General features: G+C 44.3%; 1 protein-coding gene across 1 annotated transcript in view; it reads right to left on the reverse strand.

The window, feature by feature from the left end:
• Positions 1-18,623: 18,623 nt before the first annotated feature.
• The window catches only part of SrpRalpha (signal recognition particle receptor alpha), a 67,633-nt gene continuing 62,419 nt past the window's right edge, over positions 18,624-23,837 (reverse strand). The window contains exons 12-13 of the mRNA XM_050178452.3: positions 21,917-22,093; positions 18,624-19,585 (exon numbers count right to left, since the gene is read on the reverse strand). Of these exons, the coding sequence (XP_050034409.1) occupies positions 19,460-19,585; positions 21,917-22,093 (303 nt within the window). The 3' untranslated portion in view covers positions 18,624-19,459. The remainder of the gene's footprint in view (positions 19,586-21,916; positions 22,094-23,837) is intronic.

Raw genomic sequence — 23,837 nt, forward strand, 5'->3', positions numbered from 1 at the left:
GCACGGAGTGCAGCCAGCTCTGCACCCATCGATCGATGTGGTCACACATGAAGTTTTATATTGATTTCTTCAGATTTTGCCCGAATGATGACTGCAGCAGCAGAGCTAGCTGTTGAATTTTACTGAACCATTTGTCTAGACACGTTGCCAGAATAGGTGAACGTTATAATTCTGTTCCAGAGTCGCTTTGTTTTTGATGTCAGGCTTCATCCTAAAGCCAACAACGCAAATATACTCACCGACCAGTATCTGTAGGGCAAAATCAGCCACGTTAAGCTGATGAGAAGTGTGACAAAAAGCGCTTCTTTTCCTTCATAATAAGGTCACGCTTCCTCGTGCCCCTTCGGGGCATCAGTTCCACTCCCGCAATTTTTTTTCTAATCTCCTTGTCGTACGCATTTACGCGTATATACGCGTAGTGCTGAGCAAAACCTTACTGTAGCTCATCATGCGAGATCTCACATAATTCCCACTCTGACACATAAGCTATTCTTAGGCAGCAGCATAACTGCACATAGTAGCAGGGTACCAGTACGAAAGCTCATACTGAACTTTTCTGCTAATAAATTCATTATTTATTTCGATAAAGTTAAGAGGTTTACAAGTATATTCTCGGCTTCTCCATAGACAAGTCCCTTTGTCGAAACATTGACTTCAACGACATTCCTTGTTCTACTATTGTTAATCACTTCAAGCCTCTGTCTTCTTATGAACCTCCTTCTCGTTTTAAATGGCGAAAAGATGGAACATTTTCTTTGAATTAATTTTTTCCACTTTGTTCATGAATGTAATTTCATCTGGTATGTTTTTGTTCTGCGAGCTTCTATTTCTGGCTACTGAGAGCAACGTGACGACCTAACTCCTGCCTTGCGACAAAGCTTGAACTACACATTCTTTCGGCGCCTTGTCCGGAACGTTCTAGTATCGTACTTGCTGCTGGACTAGTTGGTGCTTGTCGAACAATATAACCCAAGGTGGTCCAAACGGCGTGCCTCATAATCAAAGCGTGGTCTGGGCACGTAAAACCAGATTATATATATATATATATATATATATATATATATATATATATATATATATATATATATATATATATATATATATATATATATATATATATATATATATATATATATATATATATATATATATATATATATATATATATATATAATCTTTTTTTTTTGCGGTATTACTATGTCCAACAAACTACTGAACGGAATATTCAATTCAAACGCACAATAACGTGTGCTTTTCTTTTGAACCGATTATGTTCATCGCGCTCCCATGTGTTTATTTGTCTCCCCTCATGGAGGCCAGAAGATTTTTTTTCTTCGTGTTCCAAAAGATGAAAAGAAGCGGGCCGCTGAGAGCATTCCTTAAGAAGGTCAAGTCATGCGTGTCCGATTTCACATTGTAAAGAAGAATACGCGTCTGGAACCCAAAATGCATTTTCTGTATTTTGAAAAAAAAAGAAAGGATGTTGGGGGGGGGGGGGGGAGAGACATTCAACTAAGTGGGTAGGCATCTCACAAAAATAGCAATCCACGGCGGAGCCATGCACACAATGGGACGCGCAAACTAAAAATAGATGGAAGAGGCGGCTGTCCGGGCTGTCAGAAAAGGTAAATCGATTTGCGCATGAAGCACGCGCGGTCATGCATCCCTGACCATGCAGAATGCAAGAGAGCTTCAGTATGCTTCATGTCTCTGCAGTAGTCTCTCCCGCCTCTTCTCTCAATAGTAAAGTCGCGCGCGATAGATATATATACGTCTTTTTTTTACGCTATATAGAAGGACGATTGCCAGACGTGATGTCTATTTCTCTTCAGTACTGACAAACAAGCTAAGTATTTCAAGCTGGATGCTCGGCTTGATAACCTGGGGAGGACGCTAGCGCGATGCTGATACTCGTCGCAAGAAAGAAACCGGACCACAGCGCTTCTCAGTACACTAGAGACTTTCCGCGCTCGTACAAAACAACAGCGTCTGGTGGAGTAGAATATGTCTAGCACAAGGAATGCTTACATTTCCGAGTCAACGTCTTCTCTGTGCTCAGTTTGCGATGCGAACAATTCTAATTTAGTGCATGTTTTCCAGTCACACCGCGAACCAAAGTCTGCTAATATAAGTGGAACTTGAGAGACATCGGTGATTGTTGTATCAATGGTCTTGCGACTCTGAAAGCTGCGTACATAATGCGCCAGTGAACTACGTCTATTTTGTATCGGAGACTTAAAGAGACTGAAACATAAGGTGGAGATTGAAAAAATAAATATTACATTGATCTTCGTAAGCTACAAACCCGTAAATGCTGCTCATTTGAGCAGTGTCAACAAATACATGGGAAACAACATCGAAATAATGCAAGGAACCACATACAAAATAACGAACACGTAGACACCGTCAAGATAAAACAAAACTATTATGCGTAAGATGGTTAGCGAGGTTTTACTTAGCCGTGTTGTATGATAGCCGAAGCCACAAGGTACCGAAGGCACAAAAAGAAGATAGGACAGATCGCAAACCATATACCGAAGTTCTACAATGAATTGGAAACTTATAAACATATTTACGCGATCTCATCTGCTTTTACTGGTGCATGAGGTAGCTTATTCAACGAGCCATTCACGCGAGACAGTGGTGAAGATGGAAAGGTATAGGAAACTGACACATATGAAAAATGAAGTGTCGGCCACACCGCGTAATCTGTCATTACAGTCCTTGACGTCAATACTGTCATCCAGGTAGTTAGAAAGCTCCGATTATAGTGACGTGTAAAGACGCAACGCAGCACTGTTGATCAAAGCAGTGTGGTTTAAAAAACAAGAAAAGCCGTGGAACATAAGGGGGGTACACAGCCCATTATTTGTAAGAGAACATTCGAAGACCGTATTTGCCGCAGACCGTAACACCCGCGTGAGAAAACCTAAAATGTGTAGCATCGCCGCATGCAGAACGTAATAACCGTGTGGTGAACCCTATTTCATAACGAGCCGACACGTACGTCATATTGAGTACGACAGTATACGCAATGCGCGGAGGTCTCCTTGCGGTATTTTAAAACACTTGTGCGTATGAATTTCACACCTAAACATTGCCGCAACGTCATGTTCGCGAAATACTCAATCACGAAGCGGTCTTAACCCAAGGATATGTTTTGTAAAACTGTTAAGAGCTGCACACTACGCGACCAACACTCTCGAGCGACATACATCTGGCGCCCACAATCGCGTCCGCACGATGCGCTTTCCCAGGCACAGAAAGGCAGCGACGACGCTCCTACAGCGCCTTTGTTGCGGAGGCATTTGTTCCGCGATACGAACTCTCTTGCAGGGGAAGGAACAATAACGTCACAATGTCTATTTATTGGCTGTGCGCAAAGGCTGGGAAAGAAGCGCGACGGCATACATAACGAGAGATGGGATCCGAGCAAATAGCAAGAGATCAAGGAGAAGAAGGAAAAGCCGTCAAGGCAAGTGTATAAAGAGAAAGCAGCGAGGAAGGCAGCGCGGCCTCCGGGACGGAAGCAGCTGGCGCTTTGCAAGGGCTTCGCCGCCGTGCACCCAACATTCATAGATCTATAAACGTTGGCTGTAGCGATGCCTCCGTAACGTTTCCGAGGGAGGAAAAATGGCGCCGAATCGAATGGCCTTCCAACTCGAACAGAGTCGAGCCCACACCAACTTCGTCTAGCAGCTGCTGCAGGCGCGCCGTTGGCGGAGACAAACGATTAAGCCCCTCGCGGCGAGGACGCGTACAGCGAGGCAACCGCTAAACTCCCAACTTACGCAGCGAAGCAGAAGCGAATCTTATTGGTAGGCGAAAATGACGGAAGCGTGCGTAGATGCAATCCCTCGTGTAAGTACACACGTAAGAGGAAAGCTCGCATCTCGTGTATCTCGCGTCAGCGCGCGTGATCGTTTCTCGTGCAGCGCGCATCGCGTGCAGTTGCCGGTAACTCGATCGCGGGAGAGATTTGTCTGAGGAGATCGACTAAACTCACGGCTTATGACGCACGACCGGAGAACCGAAACTGACGCGATGTGCATGCGCGCTGCTGCGCGTTTTGGAAGTTCTCGCGCTGATGAGCATCGTCTCGCGTGTAGACGCGTTGCTTCGCGCGTTGAGCGCGAAAATGTATAGTCATCACCTATACCGTATGCAACCCCACCCGGTTAAGTTTGGCTGGTTCACGAAAAGAAAATAATAAAAGTGAACGGTTGCGTACGACTGAAAAAACGCCGCAGTTGATTTCAAATGATAAAAGTCACCAATTTCGTTGTTAAAATGGTGCGTCGTTCCCACGTATTGCGGCATGCTGCTGTATTTCGACTGAACTATTTATGCGAGAGCGTAAATTAAAAAGAATTCTTTCTTTTGCTGCGACTTTCCTGGAGACAGAAGTCTAATTTGAAGATGACCATGACTGCCCACTTCGGTGGCCTCTGGTTTAAACAGCAGCACGTAAAATTATATGGAAGGATACATTACAAGTTCCCTTATCTTCCAATTTTGCCCAACTAGAACTGTCGATGTTTTTAACGGTGCAGTCACACTTTGCTTCAAGAAATGGCGTACCATTACTATCATAGCTCCTACGCATGTGATTACCAATCAATCAATCGATCGATCGATCGATTGATCAATCAAATTATGAATGCATTGAAGGTTAATTACAGCAGATAATACATACATACGAGGGTCCCAAAGTACAATACTGCAACGGGACCCGCGGTGGACGTTAAATATAAGTATGACGAGGATTAGCAGAAGTGTGAATAGAACCAACACATTAAGAAATACACCAAGTCTAACAGAAATACCCGTCGTGGTTGCTGAGTGGCTATGGTGTTGGGCTGCTGAGCACGAGGTCGCGGGATTGAATCCCGGCCACGACGGCCACATTTCGAAGGGGGCGAAATGCAATAACACCCGTGGTACTTAGATTTAGGTGCACATTGAAGTGCCCCAGGAGGTCGAAATTTCCGGAGTCCTCCAGTACGGCGTGCCTCATAATCAGAAAGTGGTTTTGGCATGTAAAATCCCATAATATAATTATAATAATAATAAATAATATAATTATAACATAATATATAAGCCTGAATGCCAAAAGAAAGAGGAACTTGAGAAATAAATACTACATATCTAAACGCAAACCTAGTACAAGAACTAAAGAAGCGCGAACATCAAGAACGTAACAATTGAATTTTTAATCGATTTAATGAACAATTTTTGACTGAAAGTAAGGAAACAGTGGACTTAGGAGAGATTGGTAAATCATTCCATAATGTTATGACACAGAAGAATGAGAACGATTTACCGTAATTAGCAGAGTCCTTATAGGTGGCAAAAAGTTATTGTCAGCAGCAAGCCTGGTGTAGTTTGTGTTTATTGAAAGCTCAGAATCGATGAAATTACTAGAAAGTTGATTTGTTTAAACAATAACACAACCAAACTAAACCGAAACAAGTTATTAACAGTCAAGATGTAGTTGCAGCGAAGAACGGCCGTGGTGCTGGACATCAAGAAGAGTGAAAAATAATATGAATAGCCTGCTTTTTTAAATGCTGGAGGAATTAAAGATGACACCATGTATTCCCACATGACACGATGTCATGACTATGAAAGCGAAGTAAAGACAAAGAAGAGCCTGCTGAGAAAAACACGACCAGTGGACAAATACCGAATGCTGCCATCCTTCTAATGTGAACAATATGGTTAATAAACTTTAGGATAGCATCGAGACGAACGCAAAGGAATGATAGGCTATCACTGACTGTAAAGAAATGCGTGACAATTGTGATGCCCGGTAATGAAGTTAACTTAAGTTGAGGTGATTTAAGAAAAAGAAATTTAGATTTATTCCGACTAAAGAATAATAATTTTCGTGGCACTATTGGACACGCTACAGAGAACAGAATTTAATTTAGTAATGACCGCGTTAATAGATGTAGCAGCAAAGTAAATGGTCATATCGTCGAGATATAGAACACGGTGAGCTGTATTTACACTGTCAGAAAGATCAGTGATGTAAACTAGAAAAAAGTAAGGGAACAAGCAATGAACCTTTAGGCGGTCCTTTATTAATTGTTTTAGCGGCAGAGAGAGCCTGACATGTATACAGTGTGCTTTCTGTTCGGCAAGTAACTTGTTAAAAACTTGAGGACCGAACTTGTAATACCACATGCTTCGAGTGTGGTAGACAAGACGAGATGATTAATGAGATCAAGTGTCTTTGTGAAGTCCAAAAAACCCGAGCCAATCCACTCATCCTCCTTCAACAACGCTTCAACAACAGCGTTTGATACAGTCAGTTAAGGAAGGCAGGCAAGGTTAGTAGAGCTTCCCGCGCAAGAACCAAATTGGCATGACTTCAGTTAAGTTTTTGCAGGTATTTGTTCAAGCGAGGTACAACTAATTTTTCGATAACTTTACTAAAGGAAGAAAAAATACAGATTGGACGGTAACTGGAAACAGACACCCTATCCCCCTCTTTAAACACCGCAACAACTTTCGCTACTTTTGGAGAATTAGGAAAAATGACATTTTTGAACGCAAGATATATAGGTACAGAAAGTGGTTCACAAATGACATCGACCGCAAGTTTCAAGTGCCGTGCAGAAATGGTATCTATACTTGGCTCGTCTCTCTGAGGTTTTGAATAACTGTAGAAACATCTAGTTAATATTTACGCTCTGGCGCTCGGAGAAATTTTTTCGAGGGGAGGGGAGAGTGAAGGAGTGGAGCTGGGCATGCGGGATATAAACATAAATTTTGGGATTTGGCACGTGCCCTGCAGTGCGCTTTGCGTTCTTATACCGTAAATGGAAGCGAACCGTTGGACTTCTGCGCCTTTTAGAGCTGCTCGGCACCATCACACCACCTTCAATTTCCGTGTCCTACCCGCATCGCCTTTTAGACCCACAGCCCAAAAGTTCTTATTCTGTCTCTTTCACTTCTCGGACTCCACCCGTTAACCGATCCGCGCTATACAGCCTCTGCTTCATGTCGAAACGGTCGTCTCTCGTTGTCGGTGAAACGGTGGCATCTGGCTCCATTAATTGAATAGGCGACACACACGGAGGCAGAGGAAAGATGGAAAGCTTGAGTGCTCGTGCAACATGGAACCTACAGGAAAACTAGAGGAAGAAAAAGGAGGGCTTTTGTGCTAGCCGGCATGGAAATGATTTCCCGAGAGGGCAGAGTTCTCCAGACGGCGTGACATCTCAAGTTGTCGCCGAAGAAGCAGCGCCCACAGCATTCCCGGCCTCCGGGCTGGTCGGCCACCCACTTGCATGCATACCTGCCTCGAGCTGCATTAGCCGTGTCTGCCGCCTGAAGCCACGTTAGCGCTCGGCGCGTTGTGCGCAGAGACTCGCGCGCAGATGAAAAGAGTCGCGACGTGTATGCGGCGCGGCCAGTTTTCTTTCAAGTCGGCGGCACAGCGTTTTGCAAGTCCACGGCAACGCCGGAAAAACCGTTGGCCCTTTTCAATGGGACTCGCGAAGCGGCAAGAGAGCGAGCACGGGCGTCGTGTCCCTCCACCAGCGCGCACATGCGTGCACGCACCGACGCTGAATCTGAAATTAGAAAGACCCCGCGCGAGTGCCTTGTTCGCTTTCTCCGGGCGCTCACGCTTTCAGTGTGTGCCCTCCTTCGGGCTCACTTCCCTTTTTTTTCAACAGAGAGTAAAGGCAAAGTGACAGCGGTGAGTACAACGGTGCCGAGGTCAGGCTGCAACTAAACCACGGCAATTCTAAACTAAGCTAAGCGCTCCATGTTGCTTTGGCATTCGCGTGAATAAAAAACTGCGCGTGTTCTTGCATCCGAGTAACGTTGGCACGGCGGGCTTCTGTATGTTCCCAAGTTCTGTGCACGCGTAGAAGACGGATTTTTTTTTTTTTTCGAAATAGAAATACCGACGCTGTGAACCAGAAGCTATACCCTTTCTGCCTCTACCATCTCGGTCTGTCTGGGTCTTCGAGTAAACTAGCTTTGGCCTTTCGTCTTTTGCGCAGAATTTCCTGTGAAGTTGAATTTTCTTAGTGAAGCTTGCTTGCGTGATAACCTTACAAGTCACGCTACTCTCTACATCTCGTTTAACAAAAAAAAGTTAATGTGGCACGAGATAGTGGGCTAACGCGCATGTGTATGTGGGAATGTTTCGTAAAGAAAGGATATGAGTTTGTAACAACCGGCACGTTGCCGGTTTCGTAGACTCCCAGACGTCTTTTTTTTTCCCTTCTTCTTCTCTTGCTAGCCCTGTTTCACAAGCTGCTATATGCTCGAAAATAAGTACCATCAATGGTTCTCTAGTGCAGACGTGCATTCAAGAAGGCTTTGCGAAATACTCACTTTTTTAGCGCTACCATTCGTACCCGTTCCAAAGAGGCGAGTGAACGAAGAAATGCGCAGCAAATCAACAGTCGACCGTAAGCCTATCATAAAAGACCGACAATGGCTGTGACCCATTAGGTAAATTAAGACCACCGGGATAGCACCGAAAACCGAAAACAAGCGTCAACACTCGAACATTTGCACAGAAGTGTTTTTTTTTTTTTTTTTTTTACGATGCGATACAGCAGTGCATGGCGGCGGTGTGTAATGCGCTGCAAGGATTTTTTTGCTGCTCATCTGAACGTTTCAACATGTCTAAGCGTATTTCACTTTACCTCTGCTTTAGTTATTCGGGTGCAAATTGTACTACAGCGCGTACGTACTTTGCAGCTAATAATATAGTATTCCGTGCTTTTCTTTTTGGCCATGCGAAGGGCAGGGCGAGTGAACTCTGCTCACAGTCCGAGTGTTCGGCCACTTTAAGTGCGAACGTGCCCGCGAAAATCACAGAAAACCTGCTACAGAGCATAAGCCAGCGGACAGCAGAAAACGTAAAAACTTTTTCCTTTTTTTTTTCTGTTTTGGCCGTGAGCACCGCGGATCTGACGATAGAATATCTATATATATATACATATATATATACTCACCAAATTATCTCCAGGACGAAGTGCAGTGTTACGCGACGGTCAAATTCCTCGTTTTCTCTTGTTTTCTTCTTTAGGTGCATATATTACACAAATCGTGGCAAATCCCCTTCGACTAGAGCGCGCACTTAACCGCCACGCACTGCGTCTGGCGGTCAGGCAGACGCACGGGCATCGGGAGGAAAACGCACGAGAGAGGTTTCAGGCCAGTCCCGGTATTCGCACGACGGACAGAATCGCTGATTCATGCCCCGAGTCGAACATAACGTGTCTCAGCATCACAGCATCCACCTATGAACGGTGCGTCGAACTGCTCCGCGAAGCAGCGCGATATTGGATGCAATGGTGAACAATGGCCCGCTCGGTTCAGTACACCGCGCGAATGCAGCTATGTACGCCCGACGCATCGGCGATGAGTTGGCACTATACGGCCATCTACGTGGCCGGTGCATCTGGCTGCACACCGACGCCGAGACGTGATACAATGCGCGCCAGCGCGCCTCGTCGCCATAACCTACTCATGCCACTGCGGCGAAACGGGCGATATTCCTCGAGTTAGTTCTTCGAATCTCATCACTTTTTTTTTCCTTTTTGCTGCGAAGCCTGCTAATACGGCTATATAAGCGCTCGAAAATGTTATATGCCAGTTTTCACCGGTTTTATGAAAAAGAAAGATAGATCACCCGTTAGGTTAATATGTTGTAAATATCTGGGTAATGTTAAGGGCAATAAGCAGGCGAAGTTTGAAGCGTTTGTGCCAACTAGGGGCTAAATTAAAATTGTTAAACCCTCTTTTTCGGCCCGTTTAGAGGCGTTTAATATATGAAACCCTCCAAAACGTTTTCCCTCTTGCCTGGGAAGGCCATAAAAGGCATTCATTTTTATATTTACGGGGAATGGGAGGTCACCCTGTACGGGTTACATGTTTCTAAAATTTAGAGCATCTAGGGTAATTATGCGACTCGCATATAATTACTAAATATACTTGCCTTCTGCCAATTTTTATACTTTATGCGCGGCGTGCCTTATAGCTGGTCCCTGGTCTCCTTGGTGAACCATACAAGACACGGTGTTTATATTTCATTGAAGTAGGAAACGCGTCATGCGTGACAAACGATAAATGTTTCATATCTCTGTAGCTTAGTTACAGTTTTTGTAGAAGGTTACTCATAGAAGCGTTCTAGAGCGACATACTGCCGCTATTCACTGTGGCGAATAGCGGCAGTATGACAATCTTGAAATGCATGTATTTTCCCAAGTGCTAAAATGACTGCACCGGACTGCAACTTCCAAGTTCGGTGAAAATAGTGGCAATACTAACTGTAATGTGTGGCGAAGCTTTCCTGTTCCTGGTTGCATAGAACTACCGCAAAGAATTAGCGAAACCTCGTTTTCTTCTCATCACGTGTCACCCAGGGCTGCAGTTAGTTTCTACGGTGTCCTCGGTGAACAAAATAAGAGACCTCGCTCATATTTCGTGAAAAATAACGAGTAGGTTACGGCTAATAATGCGTATGCAAAGTCCGAAATATGTGGATGCTTGTAGCCTCTTCAATAAGCGTATATATTCGAGTGCTCCGGAGCACTACAGGAGCGCGTTTTACGAGCGGCGTAAGATGTATCCGTCTGTGATGACATATACCTACATATGCCACCAAGATCAAACTTAGCAGAAATGGGCAGATTTATATGGCAGGTCTGTGTGCAAAGTTAAATGCGTGTAGATGAAATACAAGTTTGCAAACAATTTATTAAGGTATAGTGTTCGTAAGTGTCACGCTGACGTTATCAGCAACGTTTCCCAATGTGCCAAGCAATTCTGCGTTACACAAACTTTACGTTCAGTAGAAATGGGGGACATCATTAGTGCAATGCGCCGCGGAATATTAACCTTTCTCTTTCTTTTTTTTTTTTTTTTAGCTTTACAAATCACTCTTGAACCCTCGTTCTTACGGTATTTTCATATGTTTTACGGTGCTCATCTGGCGTCCTCGTTGAAGTAAACAGGGCACATAGTTTCTGTTTGACGAAAGTAAGCGCCACATAGTAGGTGATGTGTAGGCAGAGCTCAAAGTGGGTGGATTTACTGCGGTTTTGCAAGCGATAGTATACGTATTCAAGCGCTCCGGAGCGTCAGGATTGTATTGCGGGAGCGCAGCATCCAGCTAGTTTCCATGACACACAACATTCCACCGAGATTAAATGCAAAAGACTATGCAAAAGGCTATACAATGGGTGGATGGATGGATACAACTTGCTTGTACGTCTGGCAAGGTTTAACGCGACCCGGGCTCAAGTCTCCCAAGGGAGAACGTTAAGGCCCTGCCTCAACGCCGTTTCACGGGCTTGCTGGACTGCCCGCGTCTGGATTCCGAGGTCTGAGCTGCGCAGAGCGGCGGCCCGCCTCGACGACAGGGTCTCCGGAGGAATTGCCATCGTTCCTATAGCTACATTGCACTCCCACAGCATGTGTTTGAGTGTTGCTGGTTCTTCCTGACACAATTTCCACGTGTCGTCCTGATGCTTATCTGGGAAGGTACGTTTCAGACGGAATGGATTAGGGAAGGTGTTCTCCAGGCAACGGCCTGCCTCCTGTTTAATTTAGGACTCGGCACTTCTGGCGTTTAGATATGCGCTGGTTATGTCATTGTATCTGGTGAGCCTGTCCCGTTCTGCGCGAGGAGTGTTCGCTATCGTGCGAGAGGCGTGGCCCTGTTCGGCGCGGCGGTTCATGTCTCGCGCCGTCCAGTGCCCTGTCTCTTTTAGGTTCGGGAGCGCGTCGCCTTCCATGGTGACGTGCGCGGGGAACCATATGATCCTGGAGCTCGCGGTTTTGGATCTGCCCGCTTTGGCCAGAATGGACAGGGCTTCCTTGGAGATTCTACCTTTGGCGCAATTCTTTACCGCCGTTTGCGAGTCGCTTAGTACGACTTCGCATTCCTGTTCTGTGAGGGCGAGCGCGATCGCTACTTCCTCCGCTATTTCCGAGTGTTTGGTGTATACACTGCATGCGATTCTGATTTTGGAGTTTGTGTCTATCACTACGGCGGTGTATTTTTGGCCATTCGGATATTCGGCTGCGTCGACAAAGCGCGGGTTTCTCTCCCTGCCGAATGAACGGAGCACCTCGGCTCTTGCCTTTCTTCTACCTCGGTTGTAATCGGGGTGCACGTTTCTTGGGATGTTTGCCACCGTAACGGTGTCTATGCAAGACTGCAAGTAGCAAGGAATAATGCAAATTCTGCATTCGGAGGTAAATTCGTGTGGAGAAAGTACTGCACTTGGAAAACAAATTAAGCAAGAACTGAAAGTGTCACACTGCTGTTATCGTATGTGCTTTTCATTAGCCCGAGATAACGCTATTTTACAGTAAGTATATGTTTGCTGGAAAGGGGGTGGTGTTCAGTGCAATGTGTGACGAAACTCTAACGTTACAGGCCTAGAGTTGCAAATGATCATTGAACCATGCATTTCTTTCTGGCTCTCTCTCTCTTATTATTTCTTTTTTTTTTTTTGCGTATACCAGGTTCGTAGTAGATTTCCCTTACGTTCTCGATGAACTACAAAGTGCATCTTATTTATATTAGTTTACTATTAGAGGCTACATATAGGTAATGTGCAAACGAAATTCAAAGTGTGTGGACAAAGTACTGTCTCAGGAGTAAATTACGTATGCAGGCTATCCGATAACTGTCTTTTAGGAACAACGCAGAATTTAACCTGCTGCCCTGGGGGAACTGCAAACGCCGACAAGATCACATTTCGGGAAAATAGGAGAACATTGTGGTCAATGTTCTCGCAACGTAACGCGCGTGCTAATGAATTGCAGCATTTGTAAAATTTCTTTACCAAGTACCCAAAGACGTTATGTGCTGGTAAGATTTAAACGGAGCAATCATATAGGGGCGATGTTTTTAAGTGTGTGGCTTAATTACACGCGGCTCACATTCTTATTACAAATGCTTGAAAGCAACAGCTTCGCTGGAAATTGGGTTGTGATTCATCAAGGTCACACTGCAGTTATTCTTCAACACCTCGTATGTAAATGCGCTGAGCGCTTCATTAAAATCAAATCGAATGACGTGGTTTAGTGCCTCAATAGCAATAAATGTCTAATGATATGAAAGACAGAGAGGTCGGCCTGAGGCACATTCTTCAACCCAGCTACTCTGCAAAAGGAAAATAGGGAACGAGAGCGGGACAAGATGGGTGACGATGACTACAGAGGGTAGATGCAGCGAAAGGAAGGTTTACTTGTAGCCTATAGCCCAGATAAGTACTTTTATTGTTATAGCAATTATATGGACACTCCGGGTGAAATTTTGCTGCCGTCGTCGCCGTCGTCTTTGCGGTGGGGCTCCACATGTTTAGAAAAAGTTTATTTCAAGAAGTTACGACACGAGCACTGAGTCACAATCACGGCGCAATTCCACGAGGACGATGACATATACAAAGTACGAAGCATTGCATACATGACACGTTTTGAAAGAAGTGTCGAAGTCCACACTCACTAACATATAACCACATAGACCTACGAAAACGCACAGGTACACATAAACTAATTGCCACGTTACACAAAGTGAGGTTCAATATATACAGTGTACACAATGGTTATATACGTGCAATGATGCTACATTTAGAATTATGTATGCTATATATGTGTATGCGTACCGTACATGCAATAAAAGGTAGATTGCTACACTATCCAACCACCAAAGTTGAGCAAACCAGGTTATATGTTTTTGAGTAAATTATTCCTCAGAATAATGAGATTCGCAGCCCGCAAACAAATCTCACGAAACGCAACATTCATAGCGCACGGCTTTTACCTAAAGAGACAGGCGACCGCTCAGAACATGAATCGAAATAACCACGCCGATGGAAAGATTACCTATCATACTGGCTAAAATCATCCGTGTATTTCTGATTAAACGTGGATTTATATTTTTAATTCTTCTCCAAAATCGCGAAAAATAGGGAGCCTCGATGTCAGCGCCGCCTCTCGATCGAGGCACCCAAGCGAAAAACGAACTTTGGCGCCACGCGCGGCAAAAAACATGAAGATGCATGTGACCCATCACGTGACCTTCTACTAGTGTACGCGTTTCCTGGTCTTTCTATAAGTATTGAAATGCAGTACACCTTTTTCCCGTGCTTAAGGTCAGGAGGGAGGGGGGAGGGGGGGGCTGGCCCTCGGCAGGTCAACTGTAGCACTGCGGCACCCACTGTGGCACCCACGCGCTGGAGGCGATTTTATTACCAGTAGTGCCTTGCACGGGGCAATTTTAGCACTCCAATTTTTCGATTGACGATTTAATCGTGTCTAATTGGTTGATGTGGCATGAGCAACAACAGGAAAGCAGGTATTGTAATAGTGCTGCATGCATTTCCCCGAGGCAATGCAGAATACGGTCACCCCCTTTGCTCGACAAAGATTTTCGGCACAGCATCTACACTTCATGAGCCACCTTAACGTAAAGTATACCTGATCGTGAATTGGTGAAGGTTCGCCTTGGTTTCTTTAGTTTACCAGTTAATTTCCATTTATTTAATGTGCATTATGAGTGTTTGCTGTATTATACCAAAGACGCAACAAGGGAGAGGGATGAGTACGCGTATGAGGGGGGAGGAGGGAGACCGGTGAGCTGCGCATCGAAACTCAATCGGAGCCGCCGCTGCGCCCAATCTTGGAGTTAATTTGCGGCGGGGTGCAATGGCTAGGGACCAGCGATCTCTTATGACTTCGTGTTCGCTCTGTTCTTGTGCGCCTAGTGTAAAAAGTCGCGTAATTTCTAGCTTCGGGGGACGCGTTAAAGCTAGAGGCAGAATGAAGCGTTTTTTTCGCCGCGGCTGTCGCTCTTCAAAGCACTGTTGTTCCGACAGCGAGTTTCCGCGGTAATCGAGTAAGATGCGTTTAGTTTGCCTGTGCGTGCGATAAGACCATACTTGACAATTTATTTAGTAGGCGAATGCTTACTGAAATTTGTGTGGCCGATAAAACTGCTAACCTTACTTCTTATAGCTGTTTAGTTATTTACTATCGCAATCAATGCTTCACCTTTCAGCGCGCTTTTCGTCTTTTTTTGCATCCTCTACTGCTGCAATCCTTTGCTTTGTTCCGTCGCCGTAGCATAAATCGTAGTGCGACGCTCACATAATACGGAGGTTGTGGGTTTGGATACCACCGGCAGCATGTTATCTTTTCGTCTGCATTCATTTCCCTTTCTTCGTTCCATTCTAGATTTCAATTTCAACAATGGCGGCTGATTTCATCTGTGCTTTCCTTGGCTTCATTGTCCGTTGGCTTTTTATGGTCGCGATAAGAAAGATTCGAGACCCTCGGGTTTCCCTTTTTTCTGGCAGATATATGTGTGTCAAACATACGAGAGATACCTTTACTGACATTTCGGCAGCTGGTCCTGCGTTCATCAGAGTAATCACTCTTAGAGTAATCACCACCGTATGTATATGTAGGTCAAAGAATAGAAGCACATAGAAAAAAATTTGGAGGACACTTAAGCTTCGCCTGTAAGAGTGGAACGCGATAGCAATCAAAGATCCCTGACTGCTTCTCATGCTTCGCGGCGTATGTAACCGTAATTTTTGCCAGGAAACGCTGGCGGCAAATGCGATACGCGAAGGTGGTCTTTCTGGTAGAAATGCAGCCTCTTGCGTTGGCCGTGATGCGGCGAAGGCAAGCACCACCTGGAGGTGCTGCAAGAAACCGGGCGCGCTGCTCCGCGGCCTCCAAGATATTCGCGCGCCGGCACGTGCTAATGGCGGACGCCGTGGCCGGTCTATAAATAGTAGAAACGCAGGAAAAGGGGTTTGCTTTGAGTTCTAGTGTAACAGAATTATGTTTTCTCGTATATTCAAATCACAATAAGACACTATCATGTCTGTATATTGTGTGCAAGTCGTACATTATTTTTTCTACGTATTTTAGCTTGATGGAGAGGCTGCTGCAGTGACACAAAAGAGCCCGATGTAAAAGAAATGAACTGCATGAGGCACTGACGCTGGGCTAGTTGGCGTTGTATATTTGGACGGGGTAAAGCCCTTGTGGCTCCGCAATAGCCTCTCCGTGTATTCAAGCCTCATCGTCTCATCCAACTGCCATGCTTGTTTGCTTGGTCAGCACTTGTGTTGTCGTTCTTTTACGTGTGCTCGTCTTATGCACTGTTAAATATGCAACACCAACACGCCCAATGTCGATCGCTCATACGAAAATTGTATTTGTAATTGAACTTGAACATCAGAGTGGGTTATTTATAGAGCTCTGGAGACATGTACCAGAGACTTATGCTGTGAATAATTTATCATGGCAGCTACTATCACCTACAGGGTGACTAGCATAAAGTAAAAAAAAGAAAAACTTCCATTTTGTTCTGCCATTAAAGCGTAAAGTAGCTTTTGTGATGTCGTCTCCGCGGCACGAGCAATGCCACAAAAAATTAAAACAGACCAACACTTATTTTTCATCCATGCATACCGATCTGCACCGTGGAAGTACATTCTTAGTATGCAATACTTTTTCAGCACTCACAGGTTTTCATTTGAGCATGGCTGCTTTGCAGGCTTATTCTTTAGTTGATCTATAATACAGTTTGTTACTGTAATGTAAAAGCAGTTTGCCATGGGAATGTGATTAAATGTTCTGTGTGCAAAGAAAAGAACTACCACTAACATTTCTTGCAATAATAAACAGTTTATCTAAAGAAAAAAAACACGTCCACTAGAAAGCAGTGTTATGAGGCTAGTGAAACACACGTGCATCATGTGGACTCTCCCACACAAGGTCTTTCTTAGCGATTTTTTGGTGCATTACTTTTGTTTCTTTGCCCCTTTTTTCGGAGTTATTACCCCTTACAGAGAAACGAAGCTTTGGTGTAATATAAAAAGCTGATTACCTTCACTACATAAAATAAGAGGTCGGCGGAAGGCTTACTGCAACCAATATCTTGCACATGAACCTTGCCCTTTCAAGGGCGTGCCGTAGCGGGCACTCCCGATTAATTATGACTACCTAGGGTCAATGGAGTCCCTCGGCTTCCCGGCACCCAGTATGGCTGCTCAGCATGTCACCACCCTTCCCTACCCCACTTCTCTTTCCCCTCCTTCCTATATATTAAGGTACATTCTGTAGAGTGAATGTGAAATAATTTAAAAGGGCAACACTCGTATGTCTGCCTGTAATTCAGCATTTATTTCTGTTAAAAATAAAACAAATAAAGACAATAAAACAAGGTGGCAGTTTGACATCTCACATTTTTTAAGCATTATAGAAATTCTGCTGTTGGACACTGCAAACTCTAAGCCAACAGCCCATTCCCTTCGTTGGCCCATTCAGCTTCCCAGGGCACAGATGTTTACCGCATTCGGCTATGAGCCACCGAGAAAGCAGGCGGCTCGAGTGGCGACCGCAGCACAGCTGCCGCTTAATGGGCTGCACCCAGGGCAGTCTGCGCCCTTTAATGATGCCACTGCCTGGGGTTTTTAACGTTCCTCGAAAGGTGGCTGCCACAGCTAGGATCAATTTGGAGACCTCAAGCTCAGTAGTGCAACGCCATGGCCAGTGCGCTATGGTGGAGAGTAGCTGCCTTGCGTAAATCGCCGATTTTGCAATGTGTGAAAGCAACAAAGCATCACTGTAACTGTTGGCTGCTGCTGAAAGATATCCTTTTTATTATTGTCACAAGCCAGTGGACAGCGTTCCAGCTTACAGCGTCATATGGCTGAACCCTCGCAACACATATAAGCAAACAGTTACACCAATGCTTTATCACATTCACACTTCCGCCAGCCTGTTTACAGGCTGTATGCTACCAAGTGTCTGTTTGCCGCAGCTAGAAACACAATGGGGTCATTGACAGATCCAGAGGGGTACATGGGGGCCCCCAATAGACTCTACTGAAGGAAGCAGCGTTTGGGTTTGGAGATAAGTGGCAACCACGATGCTAGGTGCATTGTACAGACACGTGCGGTATGAATGTTAGAGTGCAAGCACCGACGGTTCCAGTAAATATTTCGTCGGAACGTGTTTTCAGCACAATGGAGACAAAACTGGATTAGACATTCGGTTCCTCTCTCTCTCCTTTGCCTTTGATGTTCCTAGCAGCAGCCAGCACTCATACTAAGATGCACTTGCTATATTCTTTTTGAATTTTTGTGAACCATGTTTATTATTACTGTTTGATAATTATCGCCTGGCATGACATGATGGTATCAAAACGCAATGCAGGGCTTGCACCCCGATGATATGCAGACAGCAGTTTATGCTATTCCACACAATTTTTCGTGCAAGCTGGTAGATCGCTTAAAGAAAGACGCTGTTATAATTCCATCAGTGTTTGTGCATGCATGAATAACTGGGATGCAACAATTGTGACATGACAACATATGATCCTGAGGATCCAGTGCACTGCGATGTTCTGGTTCAACAACGTGGACTGTTTCGCAAGCTGTTATAGCTTTTTATTCCCATCAACTGGAACTGAACCAGTATATAATTAAAGCACCTTGAACACATGCCAAAGTAGCATTTTCATTTATTTGGCATGCTATTCCTGCCAAGAAAAGGTCTCAAGGTTCAAGCAGTGTTGGGACCTGAAGATAAGCAACCATAATAAATCAAGAAGCTTCTTATAGAGTGAAACACATACTTTAATTCCAGGCACCAATTATCACCGCTCCTCAAGTCATGTGCAACTGATTATAGTGTTCACAGCACAACATGGCAATGTTAGTGAAATACCACAGTTAGGTTCTGGTGTGATTTACAGCCAAAATGAGCTATGCATATCATAGAGTATAATCAATCTGGGGCCACTCCACACAGCATTGCCATTGCATTGAAATATAGGCAAATAATAAAGGTGCATTAATTATAGCCCTTAGGCATTGACTAAGATATTAAAAATACTGACAGTCAAAATTAAACATCAAACAGACAAAAAAATGTGTATAGATTTAAGCTAGAAAGCTAAAAACAAACGCTGTACAAATAATCATATGTAAATAATTTTTTTTAGTGTTGAGCAAAAAGCACAAGAAAATGACGTGAAAGCCCATAAAACACAAATTTAGGTGGTCAGGCATAGCAGATAGAGCTCACAGTTTCCCACATAGATGGGAGCTTAAGCTAATAGGCGTGAATTCCTCAACAAATTATGGAACGACTAAGGGTATTATCAAAGGAATGTAACAAATTAACACATGTGTAGCATATGTAACTATCAAAAACATTGTTTTCGGCAAAAAAAAAAAAAAAACAAGGAAAGAACCTTCCGGTTGTTCAAAATTTACGTGTAAACTCAATAACACCACGAAAAATCTTGACATAACAAGGCTTCTTTCTCAAACAAAATGAAGGAAAGAGTGGCACTCTCAACAAAACTGCTACTATCTCAAGAAGGAAAAGCTGGAAAGGGTGGCCAGGTCAGGGAAGAAAGGCTGCCAAGCTTCACCAGTGCTGTCTACTTCATGAGTGCATGCACCACTGCCTTGGCGTTGATCGTTTTCAAGTCGATGTAGGTTTGCCCCGTGCCAACAAAAACAATAGGCTGTCCTGTGATGTAGGTCATTGAGATTGCAGCACCAACCTTGGGAGTGAAAGGTAGGCAAGAAAAGTGTCACTGGGGCAAATAAATCTTTTAATACAATAGACTCATTTCAAAATTCAATAGACTCATCTAATTGTGAGGCATGCCGTAGTATGAGGCTCCAGATTATTTTATCACCTGGGTTTCCGCCTGGGCGTATCACCGAGCACATGACAGCCTTCTCATATCACCCCAGTTAAATGTGTCTGAGATCAAACCCGTGACGGCACTGCAGCAAGTCAAACTGGTAGAATGTTTCTTTGCACAATAAGACAATGCTAAACATGCTTTAAGTGTACCCCTGTGCTTCAAGCTTGTCTGCATAGTCACAGCTCCTACAAAACAATGTCACAACTAATTGATGAATTCTGATATGACTGCTGAACTTCAGATAAATTCTTAACTTCTGGAAATCGTTGAAATGCACCTGAAATAGGGCACACAAATGTTCTTGCATCCTACCCCCATCGGAATGTCACAGCCGTGGTCGGGAATTGGACGCGAGACCTCACTGTCATAAGGTAATAAAAAGTTTTGTCTTGAAACAAATTTCCAGAATGCTGTGTAATTCAAGGTGTTTATTCCCAAGCGAGGACCTCTAAATAAAAGAGTTCGCCTGTTTGCGAATTTGAGCTTCAGGCACAGCTTCACAGTATTGCTGAAGCATTGCTGCAAAGCCGTTGCCAAAAGCAGAATTCTCGTGCTGATTATATGCACAAAAATATGACAACTCTTACACTGTTAGCATTCTTGATATACAAACATAGCTTGGAAACATTAAAAATAACATATTACATTCATGCATACCTAAGTAGTAGCACTTTACAGTGTGTTTTCAATAAAGCTAGCGTGCATCAGCACTCTATAACTTATAAAGAGTGATGGGACATGGTTTGAAAAAAGGCGCGAAAACCAGCAATTAGTGGAGTGCAAATTAGAAACTCGGAATATTATATTCAAATTGGTTGGTATTCGATCTAATTAAGAAGAAACTTGGACTAAATATTCGAAATACTCTAACCCTTGAAAATTGTCGCTATTGGGTCCTTATAGTCAGCTTCGCTGCACTACAGTCGTGTTTTGCCGTGAGGCATAGAGTGTATTGCCGTGAAGCATGTTTACTCTGCAGTGAAGCATATAAAAAAGTAAAAAAGCACTGTTACGGCGCTACTACGAGCTCAAGTACCAACACTGCCTCTGCATGCATCTGCACAACAACAGCAGCCTAGTGGAAACTTCGATGCCTGCTACTATACTGGATAAGTGCCTAAAAAATGGTTTCCAAACCCCAAATTTGACCAAGTAGCAAGCTTGTTAGGGTTTTTAGACCCTCACTCCAAAGTACTAATTCTGTACCACCAAAATATTTCAATGGCAAACTTGGTTAAAACTCTGGCTTTAGAAGAAGCAAGGAAAATATCAACACCAAGGAAGCCAGAGATGCACCCAACAATGAAAGCTTCTGAAGAGGCTACTTCCACGTTGGCACCATGGAAAGACTTTGATAAACTCATCAACCAGTGAAAATTTTCACTGCCATAAGCACAGGTTCAAAGAAATGTGCATGACAAAATTTTATGAGAAAGAGAAGGCACATGTGATTCATGGCGTAGGTAGATATGGTAACTACTGTCAACTCGGCTTGTGAAGAGATACCTGCCGATACCAGACACTAGCGTCCAGTGAGCAGCACTTTTCAGTATCTGAAGGAATTGTGACATGCACGAAGGTGTCATTGCTCCCCGAACAAATCGAGCAGCAATCCTTCCCTTATGAAAACATTAAATAACAAAAGTGCTATATCGTCAAGCAAAAATGTCGTGCTAGAAAATTTTGTTGCTCATAAAGCAATTATTTTCCTACACATTATTTACTGTACAGTAAATTAGTTTTTTTTTCGTACCATTGGAGGGAGAAAAAAACTATTTTTTGCAAAACCAATTGTATTCGTATTTGAAAAGTATTTGATTCGATTCGTACCTGGTTTCCACTATTTGAATTCACTTAAAGTTAAATATATCATATTCATGCACCCCTGTCGGCAATCAAATCAACTACCGCCCACATGCATTTTCATGAGCCACCATTTCTGTAGAAATCTCTGTGCAAATTGTCGATTATACCTCGAGCACAAAGTGGCCATGCCAAAACAAACATACAGGGGGGAGTAACCAGCTCTCCCTTCACAAACTCAACTTTTCGAGATTTTATTCCACACTGAACTTTCGGAATACTAACTTGCAGGCACACAATTTTATTACAGTCATGTTTCTGTAAGCAAAAATTATCTCACAAGAATGAAGTAACCTGCAACATTTCAAAGTGCCTCACCTTGTCGTCAATAGTGTCAAACTTGGTGAGCACAATGCCGTCAATGAGGTGTGGGTTCTCCTCACTGGAGTGGTCGGCAAGGGCCTGGTTGAATTTTACAAGCTGATCCACAGCTTCATTACCAACCAAAGCCTCACCCACAAAGAGCACAAGGTCAGGCTTGTTCACTGTAATAAGCTGGAAGTGGAGATAAAGAGAAAGAGGGATTCAAGATCACAGTTAGGATAAGCGCTATGGTCACTGAAGCACGCATAAAGAAAAAATAAAACAGCAGACTTCAGTGATTCCTGTTCCTCAAAGTAAGAAGGCAAAAACAAGATGGCAATCTTCACAGTGGGAGAATACTGCTGTCAGAGTATAAATGAGTTCCAAACCAACAAATTCCTCAATCTACTATTTATTTTTCTCGCAGTTTAGTTCCACCATTTTGTATCCATACCATACAAATTTTTCAATGCATATTTTTATGTGTAATGTGATGCGTGTTTATTTATGTGCTATTACACAGTAGCTGCCATAAGCATGAACTACCATGTAAGAACTACCATGCAAGAACTGCCTATGAGGCATTGTTGTGGTACTAACTGTCTGATTCATGGCACACCCTCCATTGCAGGCATGTACCATGTTTACGGCTCATGATTGCCATGTATGCATTATATCGACACTATTTTTCATGAGCATGACAACAAAGATTTGCATGCCAACACACCTCTGTCTTGTCAAGAACGATTATGTGACACACACAATTTCACTGTCGTCTGCTATGGTATTGCTACAGTCGTGGCCCCCAAACACATGCACAGACAGCATGATGTCAGAATGTGTGGAGTGCAAAAGCTTGCACTGCAGTATTTACTTGCATAATCCTCACATTTTTCTTTTTGTAGAAGATCGATGCAAAGTTCGGGGTGCGATAATTATGTGGGGAAAATTTACCAAGAGAACGTACAGAGTGCTAAAAAGAAAAACAAAGTGGCTGCAAAGCGGGGTTCTCCCACTATCCACTAAAAGATAATAAAGGTACTTCCGAACAAGACTTACCGTATAGTGTAGAATATAGGTCGAGGTATTTTCAAAAAAATATTACTAAAAGTTCACCCCTCGACTTATACCTTGGCACAACATGAATAGTCGTCTGGCAACATGTAGGAGCGCAGACCTTTCGGCATCCGCGTCGTTATCGCCCCCTTGGTGACCGACGTGGCCAAACTCGCGGGTGCCGCGCGGTTCTTTATTCTATGGCGTGGTGCACCCGGAGCTCGAAAACAGGGTGGCGGATTTCGTCCGCGAGCATCGTGCCAGATCTTTGCCAGTGACAGCAGAACTCATCCGCATCAAAGCTATTGAGATCGCCCGAGAATCCGGACTGAATTCAAGGGCTCCATTTATTGGGTTCGTCGCTTCATGCGACGCAAGGGATTCGCACTTCGACGGCGCACATCAATCTGCCAGAAGCTGCCAGAGGCATACGAGGACAAGCTGGTCGAATTCCAGCGCTATGTTATCCATCTCCGGCAGCAGCATGGCTACATGTTGGGACAGATCGGCAACGCGGATGAAACGCCGGTGTGGTTCGACATGCTTGTCGCCCACCACAGTGTGCGAACGCGGCGCAAAAGTCAAGCTTCCTTCTACGGGGAACGAGCATTCGCGCTTCACGGTGATGCTCGCGTGTACTGCAGACGGCAGAAAGCTGCCCCATACATAATATTCAAGAGGAAGACGCTGCCGAAAGAGGCTTTCCCGCGGGATGTCGTTCACATGAATGAAAAGGGCTATATGGACGAGGCCCTCATGCTCAATTGGATTAAGACCGTCTGGAATCGGCGACCCGGCGCACTCCTGCAGTGTCCGAGCATGCTCGTCTTGGATGCCTTTCGCGGGCACTTGACCGCAGGTGTGAAGCAGGCACTCTGCG

The sequence above is a fragment of the Dermacentor andersoni genome, chromosome 5 (assembly GCF_023375885.2).
Source record: "Dermacentor andersoni chromosome 5, qqDerAnde1_hic_scaffold, whole genome shotgun sequence".
Lineage (NCBI taxonomy): Eukaryota > Metazoa > Arthropoda > Arachnida > Ixodida > Ixodidae > Dermacentor > Dermacentor andersoni.